The following is a 21461-nucleotide window of genomic DNA, read 5'->3' on the forward strand; positions in this document are numbered from 1 at the left end:
TGCCAAAACAAGGTACAGAGAAAGAAGGAAAGAAAGGGAGGTGGTGTGGAAACCACCACACAATCTGTGCAATAATATAAAATATCCTGAAGTGGAAATATAAGGGCTAATCAAAAACCTGCTGAACTCAGCACAAGTGAAAAAAAACCCACCTCATTCTTGTGCTGGTATCTTTTCCAAGAGAAGCTGCGTGGTACAACTGCAGCTTTAGGTGAGAAGAAGTGGAAATGTCAGCAGAGTACAATGTTAACCCATCTCCCTGGCAGCGTTGTTTGAGAACATCTATCAGCAACAGCCTTAGTATTGGGTTTTCCCTGCTAGAACACCAATAACTCTCTATCTCTGCTCCCTGATTATGGTCTGCCTGTGCATTTTATTTATTGCGTTTATATACATAATGTAAAAGGTTTACAAGGACCAAAATAGGAGTCTCTTAGCAGGCATAAATCAGTATAACTTCAGCAGCACATTGATTTACACCTGCTGAGGATCTGGCTAGCAATGTTGTACCTGAGCTCACATTCTCCCTAATTTTATTTTTTTCTTCTCAGGATCCAGAAAAATCTGGACTCCTTCTGAACACACTGTGTCTCATCAAACTAGAGTGCAGGCAGTGATGAACAAACTGAGTACAGACTGTGCAATTTAGTTGTATTGATGGAGACAGATTTTCAGGGCTAATGACTGCCATTTATGTTTTCAATCCTGTTGTGTAAATTTTGGAGAGTACCAGGCAAATTTTCACCTCATCAAATGGTTGTGCTTATTTTTTAAAGGCTTCAGGCCCAATCTGAGGCAAGCTGGGACTGAGAGCACAGTAGCAAAACTGATTTTTCTGGTTGGAAGAAGTTCATATGAACCTTATCTCACATTTCCATTTGTACACTTGGGTGTCCCTGGTGTTCCACTTCGATTTTGGAACAGGATCAAAGGCAAGCCAGCAAAGTCAGCAGGAATTGTGATATATTTTTTTTGACTGGTTTCAGGTCAACACCCCAGTAAGATAATTAATCCCCTACAGTTCTTAACCACACGATAAGCTCCTCTTAAATTCACCGCCACAGTCAGCAGGCAGAGTGACTGGTGGGAGTGAAATCTAGGTTTGCTCAAATGCAGCTTGAAGTGCTTTCAGAAGGTGTATAAACTTAATGACAAGTGGGTTTTAGGTTTGTAAAGAATACACAAGTCCTGAAAGATCTTTAATTAATGGGTTTCTCTGATTTGAGCGAAGGAGGGTTACCCCAGTAAGACATGGGAGATAATTTTTATTCAGCTGATGCCTACTGTGGAATCCAGACTGTTGGTGAGAATTACAAAGATGAATTCCTACTAGGCATTTGGAAACTAACTGGGTACCCACTGGCCCTCCAGAGCATTGCAAAGCTGACTCAGAGGACGTCTAAGTGACAGTTTCGAGAAATGCAAGTCAAGAAAACCCACTGTTACATTTATGAGATATGCATTCGCTTATGTAGATAGATGCCAATTGATTTTGAGTAAAGTTTCATTTATGTAATTTTATTTTTTTTTAAAGTGGGGGTGAAAGAATCTAAGGGGTTTTCTAATGTTCTGGCAAAAATTTAGAGAGCTCCTTATATTTAAAGAATACTTTTGTTTCCTTTGCTTTTCTTCTGCTGTCCCGATTTACACAGTGTCTTTTCTTATTGAAAGGTAATTTAGGTGCCACTGTGATTGCAAGTAAGACCAAAGCCTCACCTGGGGTCAGCAGGTGTGCTCTGCTTGCTGATCAACACAGACTGAGCACCTGGCCAATGGTGTCTGAATCACAAAGTTGTGCTAGGACTTTAATTTCTGTTTTCACAGAACATGACTAGGAAGAATAAAATAATCACTGCTGTGGAAAAAATGAGTAGGCAACCTAGCCTGACAATCTTTTGCTAACATAGCTAGAGTGGTGAGTTAATATCCGGAGTGTCCTAAAGTGTTGGGGTTTTTTTCCTGATGGTGATTCGTATTTTTTCCTGATCATGATTATTATAGTCCTGGAGAATGACATCTGTTAGTTTCTCTAATTATATCCTTATGCCAGAAATGGCAGAGGATACACTTCCCCATGTAAGGAAAGACTCCTGACTCTGATGTGCAATGAAGAAAGAGTAGCAGCAGGATAAAAACAGATTTGTGAGTAGTTAGTAAATGGGATGGCTTCATTCCACTGATCTTCATTACTAGTTAATTGCTTTGTAGTTGCTGAGTGCTGGAGAGTTATGAATGTGTTCTCATACCATAAATGTTTCACAAATCAACATGCAGACCAGATGGAAAGGGATAAAAAACGGTCATTTTTTTATGTTTCTCAAAAAATGAGTAGAAAGATTAATGTATGGGAGGCTGTGGATGCTGAAGGTATACCTGGACGGCCAAGGCACCTGGGCAAATTCTTACAATCTTTTCTAGGCTTCTGTTATTAGTCACTGTTGGAGAGGGGTTAACAGGCCTGGGTCTTTCAGTGAGATATGTTACTGCTATGTTCTTACAGTTCATTAGTCACAGGATGCCATTCATCCTTCAAAAGCAGAAACTATCCCTAATGCCTAAGCTGCTCAGTAATGAACTAGGATACTCCATAGTAAATCTAGAAGACAAACAAGTCATAGATTGTGGGGATGCTCTTTGCATAAACTCCTGATTTGGCCTTAGTGGATTTATTTGTAGAGAGAAGGACACATTCCTCGATGAATTAAAGACAACAGAAATAAAAATCAGGAGGAATGATACATTCACAGTGAGTATAGTGGATATTTTCTCTGACTCTTCTTGCGATCAAATAAGGTTTTTGAAAGATATACACGCAAGCTTAGACTGGAAAGCAGTGGGTATTATGATTTGATGTGTCATACAAAATAACAGTTGACAACAAAGTATCCTGAAGAAAGTCCTACTTTGCTTTAGGAAAGGGTTTGAAACTCTCCCCTGTACTTTTGCAAAGGCTCATCGACCTCCAGTAACCACCAACAACCTTCCATCTCCACAAGCTGAGCCAAGAAATCTCTCTGGGACAGGCTAGATGCATTTCCCTTGAGAACATATTAGGATGGAGCTCAAGTAAACAGAAAAGACTGAAATATCTCATGGCACAGGGTCCCTCCGGCTCTTAACTTTTGCTGTGTGTTAGCATTTGCAATTCTCTTTCACGACTGAAACAGATTAATTTTGTCAGAGGTTTCCCTTACAAGATGTCTCTCCATTCTTGTGTTCTGTGACTTTTCTTGCTTCCTCTTTAGAAATAGCTGCCTATCCCCAAGAAAAATCCTACTGTTGGTGTCTAAACCTGTCAAAATCAAAGTGTCTGGGGGTGTAAGAGCTGGGAGTTGCTATGTTCTTCTCTCCAGGCACAGCGTGACTTTGTTGTTGTATATTAAAAACAGCAGCTGTTGTTGGAGGTGAGGGTTCTGGAACTGAAAAGCATAATGTCCTAATTACCTATGGCAGGGAAAACATCTGTGCGGGAAAACTAATGAAATTAATTCCAGAGCTTAGCAACTGAATACATTAATTGACATTAATTAATGCTAAATTACAAAGCTCTGCCAATGGAATCACATAAAATGTCCATGAGAATCAAATGCCGAAACAAAATCCTTGAGTTAATGTGAGCACAGCAAAACTTCCCTTAAGAAAAGAAGAGGGATCCAGGCTCTGCAAGAAGCCTGTTTTCCTTCTTTCTGCCTCCCATGGCAGAGGGAGATTTCTTGGTGTGCAGATCTCGGGGTTTGGCTGTTTGGGAGATTAGCTTAAGCAATTTCAGTGCTCTGCCCTTTAGTAGTTATTACTGGCATTTTAGAATTGGAGCCATGGAGAATTGCACTGTAAAAGTTCACAGGAATTACCTTAGTAAATCTTCATCAGTGGTACAATCACTGCTGTGCAGGCTCCTGCGATCCCAGCAGAAATAGACATAGTCCCCATTCCTCCTTTAAAACAGGATCAAAAAAACTTCAGTCACATCTAATGGATGACAACTTTAAAATCTTTTTGGAGATTTTAAAATCTCTTTAAAATCTCTTGTGGAGGAGATTCCTTAATCATTTTTGCTGGCTGGTCCCAGCAGCACCCATCCTGTCACCTCCCTGTGCTCTCGGGATAGAGCACAGGGAAGTTGCATGGGAAGTCTCCTCTTAGTGTCCCCAGGCAGCCAGTGTGCCTGTGGAAGTAAATGGAAACAATGGTGGTGGGGAAAAAAAAAAAAAAGGAATCAAGGTGGAAACAGAGTTCTGATCCTATATAGCTCCGTGCTGGGTGATTTGATCCCATGTGTGAAAAGACACCCAGTTTTACCAACAGCTCAGGGAGTGGTGGGGCCAGCCATTTCAACTGATGCCGCTTTGTTTGAGCTGAGGATTGTCAGGCACTTGTCTGGAACCTTCTTGAGACAGAATGAGAGGGGATGAATGTGGGGGCAGGTGTGGGGGGGCTGTCCTTCATGATACAGTGGATTGAATTATCAGGAGGAGTGGGAACTGGTGTTGCAGGTGAAGAAATGCATGCCCGTTCTTCATCTTATGACTAGGAGGGCACATGCTGCACCACACAGTGCTATTGGGTGGTGGAAGAGGCTGCGGCCCCGTTGTCTCCCTTCTTCCTGGGAGCAGAGGGACAACGGGCTGAAGAGCTCTGAGAGGGAACTTTCCTGAGCTCACTGGAATGAGCAGCCTGGGAGTTACGTCGTTCCCTGCCCTCTCGTGGCTAATGTGGAAAAAATCATGTCTCTCTGAAGGGAAATGCATTTCAATCATGCTATCTGGGCTGTTTTAATTAATATTTTGCAGTGAGCTGCGAAAGCATAAAATGTTATAAACTGCAGTGACTAATAATACTTAGCAATTTATATATTCCAAGAACTCTGCAAATGCTGGGGTAAAATCATCCCTTATCAAACTTTCCTGAAGGTTCGTTACCCTGCATGTCTGTTTCAAGCAGAAGTCAACAGCCCTTAGAAGCAAGGAAGGAAATGTCAAATCATAGATTTTAATTAAAACCGAGATTAAATATGAGATGGTAAAAATTCAGCCATTTCTGTTTCAGTGTAAAATGCTGCTTCTCTGATCAGAAGGTGGTAATTATATCAAACAAGAGGCTGTGCTTCTCCAACAAGGAGAAATATTAGAAGTAGTTCTAAAATTAAATGTCATGTAGTATTTCTGTCATGTAAGTGCTAATGCTAAAATGCCAAAATCCTCCTTCCTGTAAATCGGCTTCGTCGTTAAACAAAGTGCAACTTCTTAATTGATCTGAAAGAGCCCAAATTGAATACTGAGAATCTGGTTCTGTATTCTAGGATAAATTATCACCATGAAGAAAATCAAACTGTTTTTCTTCAGGTGATGGATTATGAGATGAGCACCCTGCACTGCTTCAGAATGGGAGATGAGGATGTCCCATACAGTGACAGTGGATGAGATGGCTTTAGGGCTGCATTTAGGCCATTTGCTTTGGAAGATACAACTGATTGAAACTGCTAAGGTCTTTAGTTTCAAGAGTGTCTGGAATGATTGCCCAGGTTTGCCGGAGTGTATCTACCTACACTGTTGACAGAGAAGTTGGTAAAACCCCCGAACAGGAGGTGGGCTGAATTACTCTGCAGAGTGAAAGTGCTGTAGGAAATAGAGGTGTGCCATGTTTTGGGTTCTCAGTGGTGACACTATGGGGCAGGTGTCCTCCGAAGGTGTCCTCATACTTGTGTGTGCCTTATATCTTGGTCATGTTCTAAATAAACTCAGCATGTGACCGTGGAGAAGCTGTCATGCTCTACAGCAAATCCCACACCGTGGGGATGACAGGGAAACTGTAGATGCTCAGCACAGAGAGTGTCTGTCCTGCAGCATAGACACGACTCTTCAGACCCATAGTTACTTTGGGAGTCCCAAGACTTGGGCTGTTTGTTGTTTCCGTAAAGGGTCCTTCACAGCTCTGTTGTTCCCTCACTCAGTTCCTTGCTTTAAGAGTAAGCCTGGGTAGCATCCATGGAGACTCAGCAGGGCAGGTAACAGTGCTGAATAATAGGCCCTTGGCTAGGTTTCTGTCAGACCTAAGCCACAAGCATTACATTATCATAGAATCATAGAATGGTTTGGGTCAGAAGGGACCTTAAAGATCATCTGGTTCTAACCCTCCTGCCCTGGGCAGGGACACCTCCCACTAGACCAGGTTGCTCAAATGCCACCTTCAAATGCTGCTTCTGGTCTCCTTCCAGCGTGGAACCACAAGAGTGGCATGGAGTAAACAGATTGGCTGTTCTGGGCTCTCTCTTGATATAAAGGAGCAATGTATAGCTCTGATGTAGAGTGGAATGAAAGAAATAATGGGAGGCCAAGGCAGTTGAAAAAGGAAGGAACTTAAAGGAAGAAAGTAATCAAGGGTGGATTTATGAGGGGTGTACGGGAAAGAAATGTTGTGTTGCACAGAATGTATAGTGTCACTTCATGTCACGTGAGGCTGGGAAGCAGAAATGCTGCCTCAGCAAATAGGTTTGTGACAGTAGCAAGAATCTGTGCTCAGGATTTCAAGAGTCTTGGTTTTGTTCTTTTCCTTTCAGATGCCCAATACATCACCTGCAAGATGCAGAACTGCAGTGAAGCCACTCGCAGCAAACCCTTTCCGGGCTATATTGACCATAACTCTCTGATCGTCCAGGATGATTATGTCTTTGTTCAGGTGCAGAACACCCTCTTCTCTTATTTATTCTATTGTTTTATATTATATTGTTCTATATTATGTTATTTTCTCTTCCATTCCTTTGCATGTGTGTTAGCTCCCAACTAATCAGGCAACACTGGATCCAGATAATAAAGGCACTGAGTGGATGGTAGCAGTTGATTACAATACTAGTAGTGTTCCTTTTACCTCTAGTATCTTTCCACTGTACACTCACAGAGTTCCTGCCTGGAGCATCCACCATATGCACTGGGGTGCCCTGTGCCGCTCCCTGCAATCTCATCAGCTCTCTAGCGTTACTGCTCTAACCCCCCAGCTTGAAGTGGTGTGTCAGTCATCTGCTATTGCAAGGGAGTAGACCAAAGCTTTTTGGACCGTGAGAGGGAAATAGGAAAGGAGGGAGGGAGTTGGGGGAAGAACCAAAGAAGGCGAGTAATCAGGCTTTATTGTTATGCCTCAGTTGTGATTACAGTGAAAAGGCTGAAGATGAGATGTACTCAGCCAAGCTATTTCAGGTGAGGGCTGGTGAATAGATCTGAACTACCGTGGGTTTCATTAGCCTGCTGCCAGTGTCCATGTAATAACAGCTGAAGAGGACAAAAATAACAACACAGTTGTAGGGAACATGGTGGTGAACTGGAAATCATTAGGACTAAACTGGTCTTCCAGACAGTTTATATTCTGCCATGCTTGGGGGTGGGGCAAAGAGAGAGGTCTGATATTTAAAATTGGGTGAGTTGATTGCTAATTACCTTCAGTTAATGAACTCAGTCATAAACTCCAGTCTAAATCATCCACGAATAAATCTGGGACATACATTCCAGAATAGCTTTTCTGCCTAGTGTGTCTGAAGCATAAATGAAAAGTTTATGTGGTAAGGAAAACAGGGGCACGCATCACTGTTCAGCCATGCTCTCTCATTTCAAAATGACTGTGTGTTTGTGACTCGAGTGACACAGGAGCTGGGGAATTTCTCTTCATATGTGAATTGATTCATTACTTCATCACTAATGCCTTGGTTTTGCACTCCTCGAGATTGTTAGTTTTTTCTGTTCTGACCTGTTGTTATTACACTGTAAAGAAGCCAATCCCTTTGCCTCATCTGAAGTCAATGCTGGGAAGATTGTCTACCTTTCTGGATAGCCCTCGTATTTTGATGGTTTTCTCGTCTATAAACTGTTGTATAGTGCTCCCAGGGCTGTCGAATTTTGGCTTTGTTCCACCTCTGTGTTAGCCGCACGGTGTAAGGAGGAACGTGTGAGGAGAAGCAGCCTTTTATGATGTTCCCCTTAATGCCCAATGGGACTTTGCACAACTTTATATTTTCACGTTTGTAATGCAGTTTGGGAAGGTATCATGTAGTGTTTGGAAAGCGCCTATTTTAATCCTTAAACTTCTTAAGATTCTTAAACAGAAATAAGTATAACAGGCCAAAGAAATAGTACTTACCAATCATTAATAATTGACACAGGTATGAAATAATAATATTGTAATCCCTGGAAACAACCTCTGCTGTATTTGAAGTAGTCAGTGAATTCACTGTTGGCTGGTAATTTAAAATGCAATTCTTCAAGCGGTTACATATGTATCTGGATGTATCTGGCTGGCAAGAAGCAGCTAAATAACACGCCACGGCTGATGCTGGACCCTGCCTTATCCCAGGCACTGATCTTCAGAGGATGAATAGCCCTATAACAGACAGTAAAGGCTTGGAAGAATAGATGAACACCCTGAGCACCCTCCCCTAGCCTTCCCTACCTTCCTTGATCTCCATCTAGCTTTTCTGCAACTAAGGCATTTGGAATGAGAGTTAGTAGGCTCAAAAGCACGAGGATAAGGGAATGTTGGTTTATTTCTCCTACTACACCTTAGTTTATTTACAAACTCACACTCTCTCATAAACAATGCTTCTGTCCTTCCTTCCTCTAACTTTTGCCCAATTCCCTTAAAAAAAAAAAAAAAAAAAAACAAAAAAAAACCTTGAAGAGTTTTAGAATAAGAAATAGTTCTTATTTTACTTAATCTGGGATGAACCTAGCCTCTGTGTGTCTTGCATTTTAAATAACCGCAGTGCATTTTAATACACTTGCTACTAAAGAAAAGTCTTGATAAGCCCAGATATCAGGCAATTAAAGCAAAGTTCTGCATGGAGAATCCCTTGGAATATTTGTTCTTCAGTATCTTTCATCCAAGGATTTCAAAGTACACATTGATTATACTTCAGCTGCACTGGAAGCCAGATAACTCTGACGGCTTTTTTCTTTCTATTTTTTTCCCCCCTTTAATAGGTGGTAGGAAATGAAACCTCACATTGCTCTAACCCAGCATTTTCAAGGTCTTGCCATCAGTATTTAGGCACTTAAATAAATGGCCAGATTAACTGAAATACCAAATCAACTGAGCTGCTCTTGCCTTCAGGAGCTGTGAATGCTTAGCTGATCTGGTAACAGATACATATGATGTCTTCTACAGAGCCACACAGGAACCAAAGCTGGAGGCAAAAATAGAAATCAAGCATCACGTCTGCCAATCTGCTGATCTAACCAATAGCCTACACAGCAGCTCCGCAAGTAGCAAAGAACAGACTGTTTTGTGGTAAGGCAGAAGAGAGCTGTGGTATCAGCAGGTGACATAATGGCCCAAGTGAAGCCAGGACTTCACTTCTCCCAGGCTTTCATCTGAAATTCTGGCCTTTGTCTCTCTTTGCAGAAAATGAGATTCCTCTTCCTTTCTTTTTCAGCCACCCTCAGCTGGATCAATGTTTACTCATCAATTGTAATAGTGCTGCAGTTTTAAGCCATTGCCACCAACACTGTGGTATTTCCCTTGACATGTTTTGCTTTATATTTTCCCTGATGATAATAAAAAAAAATTTTAAAAAATCTTGGTGATAACTTTCCTGCTTCTCTCATAGTTGACATCAGGAGGAAGACCGCATTATTACGTTTCTTATAGGAGGAATGCATTTGCACAGATGAAGTTGCCAAAGTACTCCTTGCCCAAGGTAGGTTGCTGTTGCTGGAACGGCCATATGAACATACAGATATTTAGATTGTACAGAAATTGTTGAATCCAACACAAGTAACTGCAAGATGACATGCAATGAGTGAAAACGTCATTCTTCTTTAACAGAACATTTGCAAGCAAGAAAGGACTGAAAACAAAGTCAGCACTTTGGCTAGTCAAGGGCATCAGCATGAAATGTAGACAGATTACCACAGTTCATGTCAATTACCATTTCTTTCCAGTGGTTATTAAGTTTTGGAGGGGACTCTCTTTTCTTTTTTTTTCTTTTTTTTTTTTTTCTGTTTTTGTGGTCTTCAAATTCCCTTCTCCTGTCCCTATCCTGTGTGGGTCGCTTTTTGTGCTTTGCCTCATTAGCAGATTTTAATGGGAACGAAGCAAAGAGATGTCTTTGTGTGTCTGCTCCATATCTTCCCTAATTAAGAACAATGGTGAATTAGCATTGGAGCTTGAAAGACCATTGCTGCTTCCTGGAGCTGAATTTTTGTTGAAAGACCTATATAAAATGTTAGCTCCATTTTGAAGAAATCACCATTTTGCAGCTGGCCTCCTAACAGCTTCTTGACAAAGAGGAATTTTTTTTTCAGGCCTTTTCATTGTTGATGTCTTAAATGAAATCTAAGATCAAAGGTAGGAAATAATTTTGTGATTTACGTGAGGTATCACATCTGGAGAAAAATATATTCTGAGAAATTAAGCAAGGATTGTCAAAAGGAGGGGGGGGAAATGAAAGTGCAAGGTTGGCCTGTTCCTAGAAGTTGAAAGTACCTCAGATTTTGTAGAGGGAAATATTCAAAGGGATAATTTGATTAACATCACAGCTGGCTGTCTTTGATTTCTCACCCCAGTTGAACTGTTTATAGTGGATTGACTGGATGACCTTCATCATATAACCAGACTGCAGCTCAAACCCAGGCCTTCAGTGCCGTATCTTACCTACTCTGCCGTTGTACCCTTTGCTCCTGTGTACATCACCTGAGAACCCAGGCTCACAGGACATTGAGGACCCTACCAGAAGCCATGGTATCTTCTTGGCTCTAACACAGGAGACCTGTGGTCTGCCCCAAAGTCTTCAGTCACGTTTGAAGGCAGTACTCTAAGGCATGGTTCGAAACTGCCTGTTCGAGCAGGAAGGAACTCTGCCAACTCAGATCAAATTTAAAACAGGTGTTATCTGAATTAGCCCTTAGCAAAGGAGTTGCATTTTTAGCATTGTTATTGTAACACCCAAATCAGAATTGTCATTTACAGCTGATTCAGACAATCTGTATGGAGACTGCTTGCTTTGAACTGGCTGTCTCCTTTACCCCACACTTATTTTTCCAACTATTTTCAAAGAGGTCTCTGGAGGGCCAGGAAAAATGCTCTACAATTAAACTGCAATGTGTTCTCCAAGAATAGGAATTGAAACAATACATTCATGTTATATGACCCAAAGAAAAAGGCAGATATTTAAGAAGATAAGATGCTTTGGCACAATCTGAGAATATCTTCAAAGCCCAAAGAGCTACATTTGGCTTGGAAGAAGCTACAGTGGAGCTGTGGCTGTCTAGTAGGCTGCTATCAAAGCAGGATAGCTGCTTTTATTAAAAATGCACAAAGCGTTGTACTATTCAAGGAACTGAAACAAACAGCTACTTTTATGCCCAAGTTCTCTTTTATCTCCTTCAGCTAAGAAAGAGGGGCCAAATATGGTAAACAGCACTAAGCGACTTCTGGAATCGAAGACAGAAATATCAAGCTTTTTGTCTCTGCGTGTCACCCTTCCTAAACTGAAGGGGTGTGACGGCAGGGAGCTTTGGCAGGTGCTACTGCTGCTCAGGCAGGAATGGCCCACAGCAAATCAAAACTAAAATATTCTTGTTGGCGTTGGTAGCCTGGTAGCTAGTTTGATTAAAAGTGTAAAGTAACTCGAAACTCTCTCCCATACAAGAAGATGCCTGCATATGTGCATACAGGTTGTGTTAACCTTGTAAATGGTCTTTATTGAGACCTGTTAATTTCTGCAGTGATGTCAGTCTGTGGGTTGGTACTGCCTTTTCTGTACCACGGCACCACAAAGTGAGCTCTGTCCCAGACTCTGTAATGTCACTCATGATAATCACCTTAAATGTACACACAGGGTACATTCACTCCATTTTAGACCAGTGCGCTGGGCAGACATCTGTGAATATTGTAGCAAGCCAAGCAATTTCTCATTTAAAAAGACCTGTCCTTAACTGGTGCTGGGCTGAATACTGATAGGATAGGTGTGTGTGGCACCTCTGTTTTAAATTCATCACCTTCTTTCAACCTCAGGAATGCACATCCTGATGGAAGAAGCAATAACTGCAAAAAAATCCTTAAATACAGACCTTAAAAAGAGCTGACAGTCCCAGTAATTGACAGGATAAAACAGGCATTACACATCCCTGCTATTTAACTTGCCAGGAAGAAAAGTTCCCTGACCAAGTGCAAAAAGGGCAATTGAAGCATGTTTAGTAATTCAGAAAACCTTGGCCTTTAGTCATTTGAGTAGACACCTGATCCAACCATCCACGGCATCATGCTCTTACTTTTGTCTTTGGAAAGGCAAGAGGGACTGATAGTAGAACTGCATAGTAATGTGCTTCCACTGTGTGCTGGAACAGAGAGAGGAAAGCTCAGGGTCTCAGTGGGCAGATGCATAGGGAGCCCCTGGAGATGGCAATGACAGTTTGAGGAAGGTGCCTTGCTTTACTTTCCTGTCCTCTTACCTTTCCCTAGAGAGGTGAAATAAATGTCTGTTGTAGTACTGGAAGATGCAGAGAAGCTTTTGCTCCGTATCAAGATGAAGGCTGTCTTTTTGTATTATTTCTCCTCCAAAAAAAGCAACCCCCACCCTGAAAAACAAATAGAAATAATTGAGTATGATAAGGATATGCTGATTAATTTTAATTATCCCAATGTGGAAACAAAAAAATTCCTGATGTTGGTCAAAGACCTGTTTGATGCCCATATACTGATCCCTTTCTATCAAAGCTGTGCATTGTTAACTGCATCTATTGGGCAAGGCCTTATTAAGAGGAAAAGTTAATTGATCCACAAAGGCAAACACTTGGAACACTATCTTTTTTGACTTTCTGCACTGTGTATATTATGCCAATTCTGCCTCAGTCTCTGCTTCTCCAAGCTCAAATTCCTTCAGCCTTACTGGGATCTTCTTTAGATTTATATCTTACAGCATGATCTGATCAGAACTCAGGAAGCATCTAGTAAATAAAGTAACTTATTTGCTTCTTAAGCATTCATTAATTGCCTTTAGTTTTCCCTGGTGTTGATCAAAATATCTTTTTACCTTTTTCCCCTAGTTATTGCAAAACTATTGATTAAAATGGTAAGTTAATGAAACTATACATTCAACAGATAAAACAAGTTTTACTTATAATCTCTGTCTATGTCTAAATAGAGAGGTCTGCCCATGTCTATATGCACATACGCAAAAGTTAAAACTTGAGATTAGAGCGGTGCTAGCCACTGTTGCCTGAAGCACATTGGGAACACGTGCTCATGTAGATCTACCGGGAGATTGACTAGGGTGACAGTCTGAAATAAGGAGCCTCTGACAAACAGCTGCGTAACTTCTACTAGCACATCTGGAGCTAAGAGAGGATATCTATTCACAACCACCATTAGTAGAAGGCACTGGGACTTTATATTGCCTTTTCTGTTGCCTTGGGATTTAAGCTAATCTCTTCCTCTGCAAAACCAGCCCATCTTCTGGGATACATTTTTCTCCAGCGCAAAGAAGCAAGTAAATCAAGTGAATATTCATCCACTCCATACTCAGATCTGGATCTGGATGAACAAACAACTGTTCTGAATCTTAACTTCATGGTGAATAGACTTTCAAATTTATTGATCAGATTTCTTTATTATATTATTTTTCATCTTTACATTACAAGGCTCCATCTGGAAGTATTAATTCCCCCTACAAAACCACGAGAAAGTGAATTGTTAAAGACTATTATTAACAGAAGGAAAGAAGTAGCATCAGCTTCCAAAGGGTATATTTTCTGATAAAGTTACCAGTTTTGCATATAGAAAGCCCTGGCTGAGATTCATGGAAGCAGAATTAACTTTGGGATATCTGCCCGAAACAGGCAGAGCAGCTGAATCTTCTGGGAATCACCTGGTGCTAAGAAATCTGCATTTCTTTTCCTACTTCCACAGATTTTTATGGCACCAAAGAACTGAGGGTGCCTGTGCTGGGCAGATAGAGCCTGGGAATTTCATTGTAACAATCTCTCTCAGTGGTCTTTTCCACAGGGTGGTAATTTCTCCAGGCATTGAAAGAGGGAATCAAGTGGAATAGTTTTTGGATTCTCTTTAATTATGCAATCTTTTTATTCCTTCCTGCTTGCTGTAACGCACAGAACAAACCAAGTAAAACAAAACCTTACTCGTAACACTAGTGATCTAACTACACTTATGCTCTTTACATCTAGTGAGGATTAGGGTTGTCTTTCTGTTATATTTCTTGGGATGTTTAGCCAGGGGTCCAGGGCCTTGGCTTCTACTCAACACTGTCATTAGAAATAATAAGTAACAGCAGCACTGGCTGCAGATGGTAACCCATTAGATGCTCTTCGTATCAGTTCCCAAGCATACTTGGTTTCTGAAAGCCAAGCAAGAAGCAGATGTTTCAGATGCTGCTTTTTTCTTCTTTAAAAAAAACCAAACCCTCACATTTTTAATATCTGTGATTCTACAATTACTCAGGTGCCAACACACACCCGCCCCACCCCCAACCCTCATTAAAATGAAAATGTTGGGGGGGGGGGAAAGTCCTTCTGTATAACACTGTACTGCCAATGTAAATGTTCAATTAACACCTCATCAGTTAATTACTGCTTTGAAAATTGGCAAAAGTGAGCTGGTGTAAAATATTCCTAGATGGAATTATCTGCTTACAGGAGTGTTGTCTACAGTTTCCGATTAAACTCTAGCCAAAATATATCCTTTGCTCCTCCACTATTACTCTGGTGCCCTTGGAAACAACAGAGCAGAGCTCCCTCTAGTAACCTTCCTCTCTTTTCTCTTCCTAGGACATGCACGTTATCAGCACAGATGAGAATCAGGTGTTTGCAGCTGTACAAGAGTGGAACCAGAACGACACGTACAATCTGTATATCTCCGACACCCGAGGGGTGTACTTCACCCTGGCCTTGGAAAACGTCAAGAGCAGTCAAGGGCTGGAGGGGAATTTGATGATTGACCTCTATGAGGTATGTCATGACTCCAAACATGTCATTCCTATCTCAGGAGCTCACGCAATGCTGGTACGGTTTCCTTCTTGCACATCAGTCTCATAATATGCATGTAAACAGCAGAACCAAAAAGTAACTAAACACATAGGTTTACCCTCCTTTTACTTAAGGGCCTCAGTGCAATCAACTGAGTTTCAAGGTCAGGTCTTACACAGGTGTTGAATTTAGGCCCACCCTAATATTGTGAACAGATTCACTGCTGTATTCTTCTGTAGGCTCTCAAGTGAGGAAGAGCTCATGGTTCTTTCACGTACATGAAGATATGCATCGGAAGTTGTAGTGGAGTAGTTCATTCAGCCCCTAAGAGGAACTCTTTAAGTTCCTTGCCAAAATCCTGCTGACCTACATGGTCCAGCCTGTGGCTCTGAAAGCTCCCAACACTCTGAATAACATCATTCTCTAAGTTTTGTTGCATTTCTGGCAGCCTAATTTTTTTTTTTTAGAAGTAAGAAGAGACATCAGTTTTCAGCTATCTTTGCCACTTTCCTGAACTTGCAGTATTCTGGGAACTGAAGTGATTTTAGGTGCACCCTTTTGGGCTATCCCATGAGCATGGAAACTCTCCTACCAAATTTTATGTCCCTTTTACCCCTGTGCCTTTTTCTGACAAGTACATTCTGCGTAAGTTCACCTGAAAAAAGACCAGTTTACATTGTCTTCTATGACAACTGATCCTAAGAATAAGACTTTAAGTGTGCCCGTGTACTTCTCTTGCTCTGCTGCCTGTTTTACTTCTGGAGAAAGTACTAAGCTAAGTAAAATTCAGTCCTCAGCTGCTGTGTTGAGGGACAGCTTCTCTTTTCAGGTCTCCTCCAGGTGATTTTCTGACCATGAACTAGATCAGAGTTCCTTTGAAAATGAAGATGCTTCCCGTATTTCCTCATCACCGTCTGAATATTAGCTCTGCTATATAGTTTGCCTTCAGCTGCCCTTTACTTGGAAACCACCTTGAATTGTCCAGACAGCCCAAGTGTTGCACATAAATGCAGATGAACTGTAGGAGGATGGGCACTGACATTTCAGTCATTTGGACATTTTTACTATTAATCTCTCTGCAGCGCTGGCAGCCAATGGAAAAAATGTTGCCTCTTATCACTGTCAGCTCAAGAAGCAGTTTCACTGCATTATGTAAAGGTGTCCTACATCCCAGGGGGAAAGAAAAAGCCTTTGTTTTGTTTTATTAGGCTGACACCACACAGTAACCTGGATTGAAATTAATGGAATCAGACTTGTAGTGTCATATCTGCTGATTATCTAGATAGAAAGAACATTGGCTGACACTGAACCTGGCACAAACCTTCCTTTCAATTTGATGTTCTATCTGGAAGGGAACAGAAAGCCATCCAGCATGATTCTCCCAGTAGGGTTGTTGCAAATGATGAATGCTCTAGGGGTAAATGGAGACGAAGATGGGAGAAGAAATAAAAACAGCCGTAGATAAATTATAAGGAAGTAGAGAGATTGCAAAATGAGTCCTTCCGTGGTGACAGTGGTATATTTAGAAATGCAAGATTGTTTGAGAAGGTGGCAGAGAAAGACCTGTTTAACGTGCATGTGTCCGTATGTATGTTTGTTAGGTGTTAGAAGTAAGTTCTTCTGGTTGCATTGTAGCGGATGTGTTTGTGTGCGTAGATTCCTAAACTGATTCTACATCAAGGATAAACGTGCTCAGTGCTGCTCAATGGGGAATTGCATTGGGCATGAAGAGAAAATAGAAGTTCTTTCATGGTGCCTCATCATGTTCTCCCTTCTCTTCTCTTCTCTTGTAAGTCATCAGGAGCCTTTCTTTTGGAGGTTGTTATTGCAGTGTGTGGGCTCTTCTGCTGCTGGACCTTGTAGAGGAAGAGGAGACCACTCCTAGAGGGACACTATCCCCCTTCTGCATGTTGGACAGGGCAGGGTATGAGAATAGCTCTTCCCTCCACCACTTTCCAGTGCCACTTCATCAGAAGCCCACCGGACTCCACGTTCAGTGGGTCTGCAGTCACAGAAGGGCTGTCCTAGAGACCATCTCCTGGAGCAAGGGAAGAGCAAGAATGACTGGCTGTTGGGTCTCAGTGGCCTTTCTAGTTCCTGCACCTCTCCAATGACATGATATGGCTCTGCGTGGTTCTGTAGTTGGACTTGTCTGCAGCAAGACAATCCTGCCCGTGGGAATGCATGCCTGAAGTGGTAGCAGACTGTGAGATGTGTCTATAGCTATGGTATATATGTCTGTCGCTCTGGGACTTATTTTTTCAGCAGTATGCATCTTAGTTGGGAAGTATGTGTTTGATGTACGAAGTTGGTGATGGGGAGTGAAGAATGTGTTTTGAGTTGTGTGTTCAAGTGTCTTGTATGAATCTTTCTAAAGCTGTAGACACCATTTGTATCTGCACACAATGCATGTGGGGCAGTGAGGATTGTCTACAATGCTTGTGTGGGAGCTGATGGAGCACTTTTCGCTCTGACCACTGGTGGTCATATGCGCTTACTTGCATGAGTCTTTCTCTCTTATTGTTGTATGAACAGGAGGGATGAACAAATCATTGTGTGTGTCACGGTTGTGTGTTTGCAATAAGTGTATCTCTTCCTATCGAGAGCACACAAACATGTATAGTGTGTGCGGTCTTTTTTTAAGATAAAGCTGTCCAAGACTGACAGCATAACTTACACTTTGCTTTCTCAGAAAAGGGTTCTGAGTCCCAGCCCATGACTAGAATCATAAAAAGAAAAATTCACAGGATTTCAGAACATATTTATCACCTGATATATAAAATGCTCTTTAATCATTTATGGCCAGCGTTTCACAGGGACTATATAATACAACTATTTCAGGACAACAGCAAAGAAAAGTACAAATGGAGCTATAGGCTCTGGCCTCTAGTAGTAAAGGCAGGACTATGTTATTTTTCCGGCCCTCTCTATTCATGCAGTATCACTGGGAGACAGGGTACCCTTGTCTTTTCAGGGTGCTTTTCTACTACAACAAAGAAATCCTGAATCCCTAGTTGGGTGAGACCAAACAATCCAGCTAAAAATTTGAAAATACTATCTTTTTATGCTTATATCAACAATATATTAGTTAACTACTTAATTTAAAGATTATTGCCCGTTATAGCAAGTAATTTCTAAGTCTTTACATAACTTCAAATGAAATTCAGTGCCATTGCTCAAGCAGGAGAGTGCTATTCAGAATGACCAAGTACCCCAATGACCTGTACCAATGCGCTGTACACTAGTAGTCCCACAGCATGTGACTAAAAGTGCAATAAGGTTCTACTCACTGGGAGCCGCAGCATCCAAATCCAGGCACATAATTAAATCAGTTGGGCTGGAACAAACTCTGAACCTGCTGTGTAACCATTTGCCACATGATGCCATTTAAGTCATAATCTCTATGAATAAAGTCTTGATGAATGATTCTTTGCACTGGTTCTACATCATAAGAAAAGATGGAGTGGATGACTGAACAGACTTGCTGGAAACTAAAAAGTTTCTCACTTTCCCCCTCCTTCTCCCGATTTCGCTTCCCTTTTTATTGCAGCACTCAGATTGCAGAATGACAGCCTAACAAATTCATTCGCAAGCTGCAGCAGCTATTGGGCTATTGATTTTCAGTGTGCTGAGAAGATGGGAACATTCTGCAGTGTGAGTTGTGGTTTGAGGTTGGCTTTTTTTCTCCCAACTAAGACACTTTTGGGCTTGGTTCCAAAGTGAGTCTGTTAGCATCACATCTTTAGAAAATCCTGCTGCAGGTCTATGGAGTAAAGCTGTTGGATAAAACACCAGGAAAAATAAAAGGATTAGAACGTCATTTCTAGCATTCTGGTGGCCTTGCTTGAGTCACCAGTGCTTTGGTTTCCTCACAATACTAAACCATAATAAAAATATCTTTGTGCCCCAAGATATCCTGTTGAAAAACTGGTAATTATGAAATACATTGGAATCCTTAGATGAAATGTCTTAAGCAGGCTGTATGAGAATAGAAGCACTGAACTGCAAGTTTATGTGTGTGTTGACATTTTCTTTGCAAGGCCAAAATTGCTGCTGTTTCCCGCTGTTGCAGTGTAAGAGACAAATAATTGCCCTATATGTATTTCACCTTTCAGGGGGACGGATGCCTACACAGTTGAGAGATTGTCACTTTACAGATAATACTATTGACGCCTTACCATGTTCCCATGCTGATTCTGAAATATGAGCTTTCTTTTCCATTTGTTACCTTTCCACCTCTGATGGTCTTATCTTGCCCGCAGCACCTCAGCTTGCTTTCCTTTGATGGTCCTTGGCAATTCTTGCCCTGACATCTACCACACTGACACAGCCACCAGATCCCTGTTGGGTTTGACAGGACAAGAGAGGCACATGCGCAGAACCTGCATTGACTTGATCTATTTTTCAGCCATGTCAATTTTTCCTAGGTAGCAGGGATAAAGGGAATGTTCTTGGCTAACAAGAAGATTGACAACCAAGTGAAAACTTTCATCACCTACAATAAAGGGAGAGACTGGAATTTGTTGCAGGCTCCGGACACTGATCTGAGAGGAAACCCTATTCATTGTCTCCTAGTAAGTACCTGGGGGGAAACCTGGGGGGCGGTAACATCCCAGAACAATATTTTTCTACCGGATAACACAAGAAGGGGAGGGTAGCTCCTCTCCCCATGTGGTATAACTCGGGGAGGGAATGCTGCATTATAAAAGTGCTGTACATAAGCCCTGGGCTGCCAGATGGTGTTCCAAGAGCTGGCATTGGAATTTAGCTTAATTTAATTTAATTTCTGGAACAAAAGGAACCATTGTAGATCAACTTCATTCTGCACAACTGATGGTCTCCCCTTAAACAGCAGGTGAAGCTGGACGCCGTTTCTGCGCAGTTGGTTCTGTGGACACTAGATGGGAGAAGTGAGCTGTTGTAGCTCAGGAACTTTCAGGGACCTGATAACTTGAGACAGGCTTAAAGGAAAGGGGAGCTCTGATTTCTTTCAGGCCCCTCTGTTGGCAGTATTAATATTTATCGTTTTCTCTTTGAGCTCAGAAGTGAGAATCGACACATTCATCTAAATATATGTATAGCTATGTGTTGGGTGTATATTGTATCTGTCTCTGTACTTTTGGATATAGATCAACATATAGACAAGTCTTTAATCATCATTATATGCAAACAGTTTCCAAGAGTGAAAGTGAAATATAAGCAGTGTGAATAGGATTGGAGATTTCTGTCAAATTACAAAGCTTAGACTGATCTTAACGCGTTTTTCAGCCTATATAATCTATACACAGTAGTGGAATAATACGTAGAATCCCCGGCTTTGATATTCTCAATAGCTTCTATGCTACACAAGTTCTAACACGGTTCCAAGCACTATTTAGACTGCTCTTCCTCCTGCTGTCCTATGCATGTTATTTTCCATCAGAAAAAAAGAAAAAAAGAAAAGGTGTTTCTCATTTGGAGGCTGTAAGTTTGTTAGAATCTGAGTCGGTGTTGTATTTCGTATATTGTGGTACGTAGCTGAATGCTACTAATCTTTTTAACTGAACCCCATGCATTATTGCAAGAGCAAAGAATAAACAACTTGATATTTGAAGCGGTTCAAATAATTGATTTTTTGATTGAGCCAAAATTCAAGCCTTTCATTTTCTCTCCAGTTTGGAAAAAATAAATAGGGAGGACTGAGGGTCAAACTGAAGAGTTATTTCAGAGCATGATAAAATTTGTTTGTGTTTGTTTTCTTCTTCCAAGTTTTCAAAAATTGTAACTAAAGGCATTTTTAAATTAAATCTTTCTAAAAGATGAAACCCAAAAAGATGACATTCAGAAAACTTTGCAGATATAAAACAATTGAATTTTTGGAAGGAGCTATGTGTAGAAGCTTTTGTGTTTCAAATATATTTTGTTAAACTGGTTTTAACTCAAGTGAACATAGTTGGTAAAAAATCCCACACCTTGACTTTTTTCAAATTATGACCAATTTTATCAGAAACCAAATAGTTTCATTATATATTATGATAGTGTCATATTTTCAAGGGGCTGGTAAGGCAGAAGAAATAAAAACTATGTGGACAAGTGAAAGAATCGAAGTAAACTGTTCTTTTTCCATAAACTTGAGTTCTGAGAAAAGATCTTTCTTGGTGGTGTTGTGCACTGATCAGGAGAGATCTGACTTGCCATTGTGGTTATAAATGAGCCAGAGATACTGCTCTGCAGGGTCCTTATGGAATCGTCGTTTGCAGGAACTATGGATTTTATTTACAAGGATATGTTGCTGCTGCAGTTATCCACTATATAGCGGAAGTGGTCATATGACTGCATAAACCAGGACTGGATGGTTCTTATGGAGAGAAGGGATTATGGCCCCCTGAAGCCCTCCCATTCATACTGTATCTGCTACTATGCTCATGGGCACCTGAAAACAATTAATTTCATTTAAAATTAGACAGATATGCCTGGAAAAGATGGAATTCCCTTGAGGGTGGTAAACTTGAACAAGCC

The 21461-nt window shown here is 41.2% G+C and overlaps 1 protein-coding gene across 4 annotated transcripts in view; it reads left to right on the forward strand.

The window, feature by feature from the left end:
- Positions 1-21461, forward strand: part of SORCS1 (sortilin related VPS10 domain containing receptor 1) — a 304249-nt gene that overhangs the window by 220858 nt on the left and 61930 nt on the right. For all 4 annotated transcript variants that reach the window (XM_063338729.1, XM_063338732.1, XM_063338730.1 and 1 more), the window contains exons 7-10: positions 6557-6675; positions 9590-9679; positions 14766-14945; positions 19391-19537. In XM_063338729.1, the coding sequence (XP_063194799.1) occupies positions 6557-6675; positions 9590-9679; positions 14766-14945; positions 19391-19537 (536 nt within the window). The remainder of the gene's footprint in view (positions 1-6556; positions 6676-9589; positions 9680-14765; positions 14946-19390; positions 19538-21461) is intronic.

The sequence above is a fragment of the Chroicocephalus ridibundus genome, chromosome 6 (genome assembly GCF_963924245.1).
Source record: "Chroicocephalus ridibundus chromosome 6, bChrRid1.1, whole genome shotgun sequence".
NCBI lineage: Eukaryota > Metazoa > Chordata > Aves > Charadriiformes > Laridae > Chroicocephalus > Chroicocephalus ridibundus.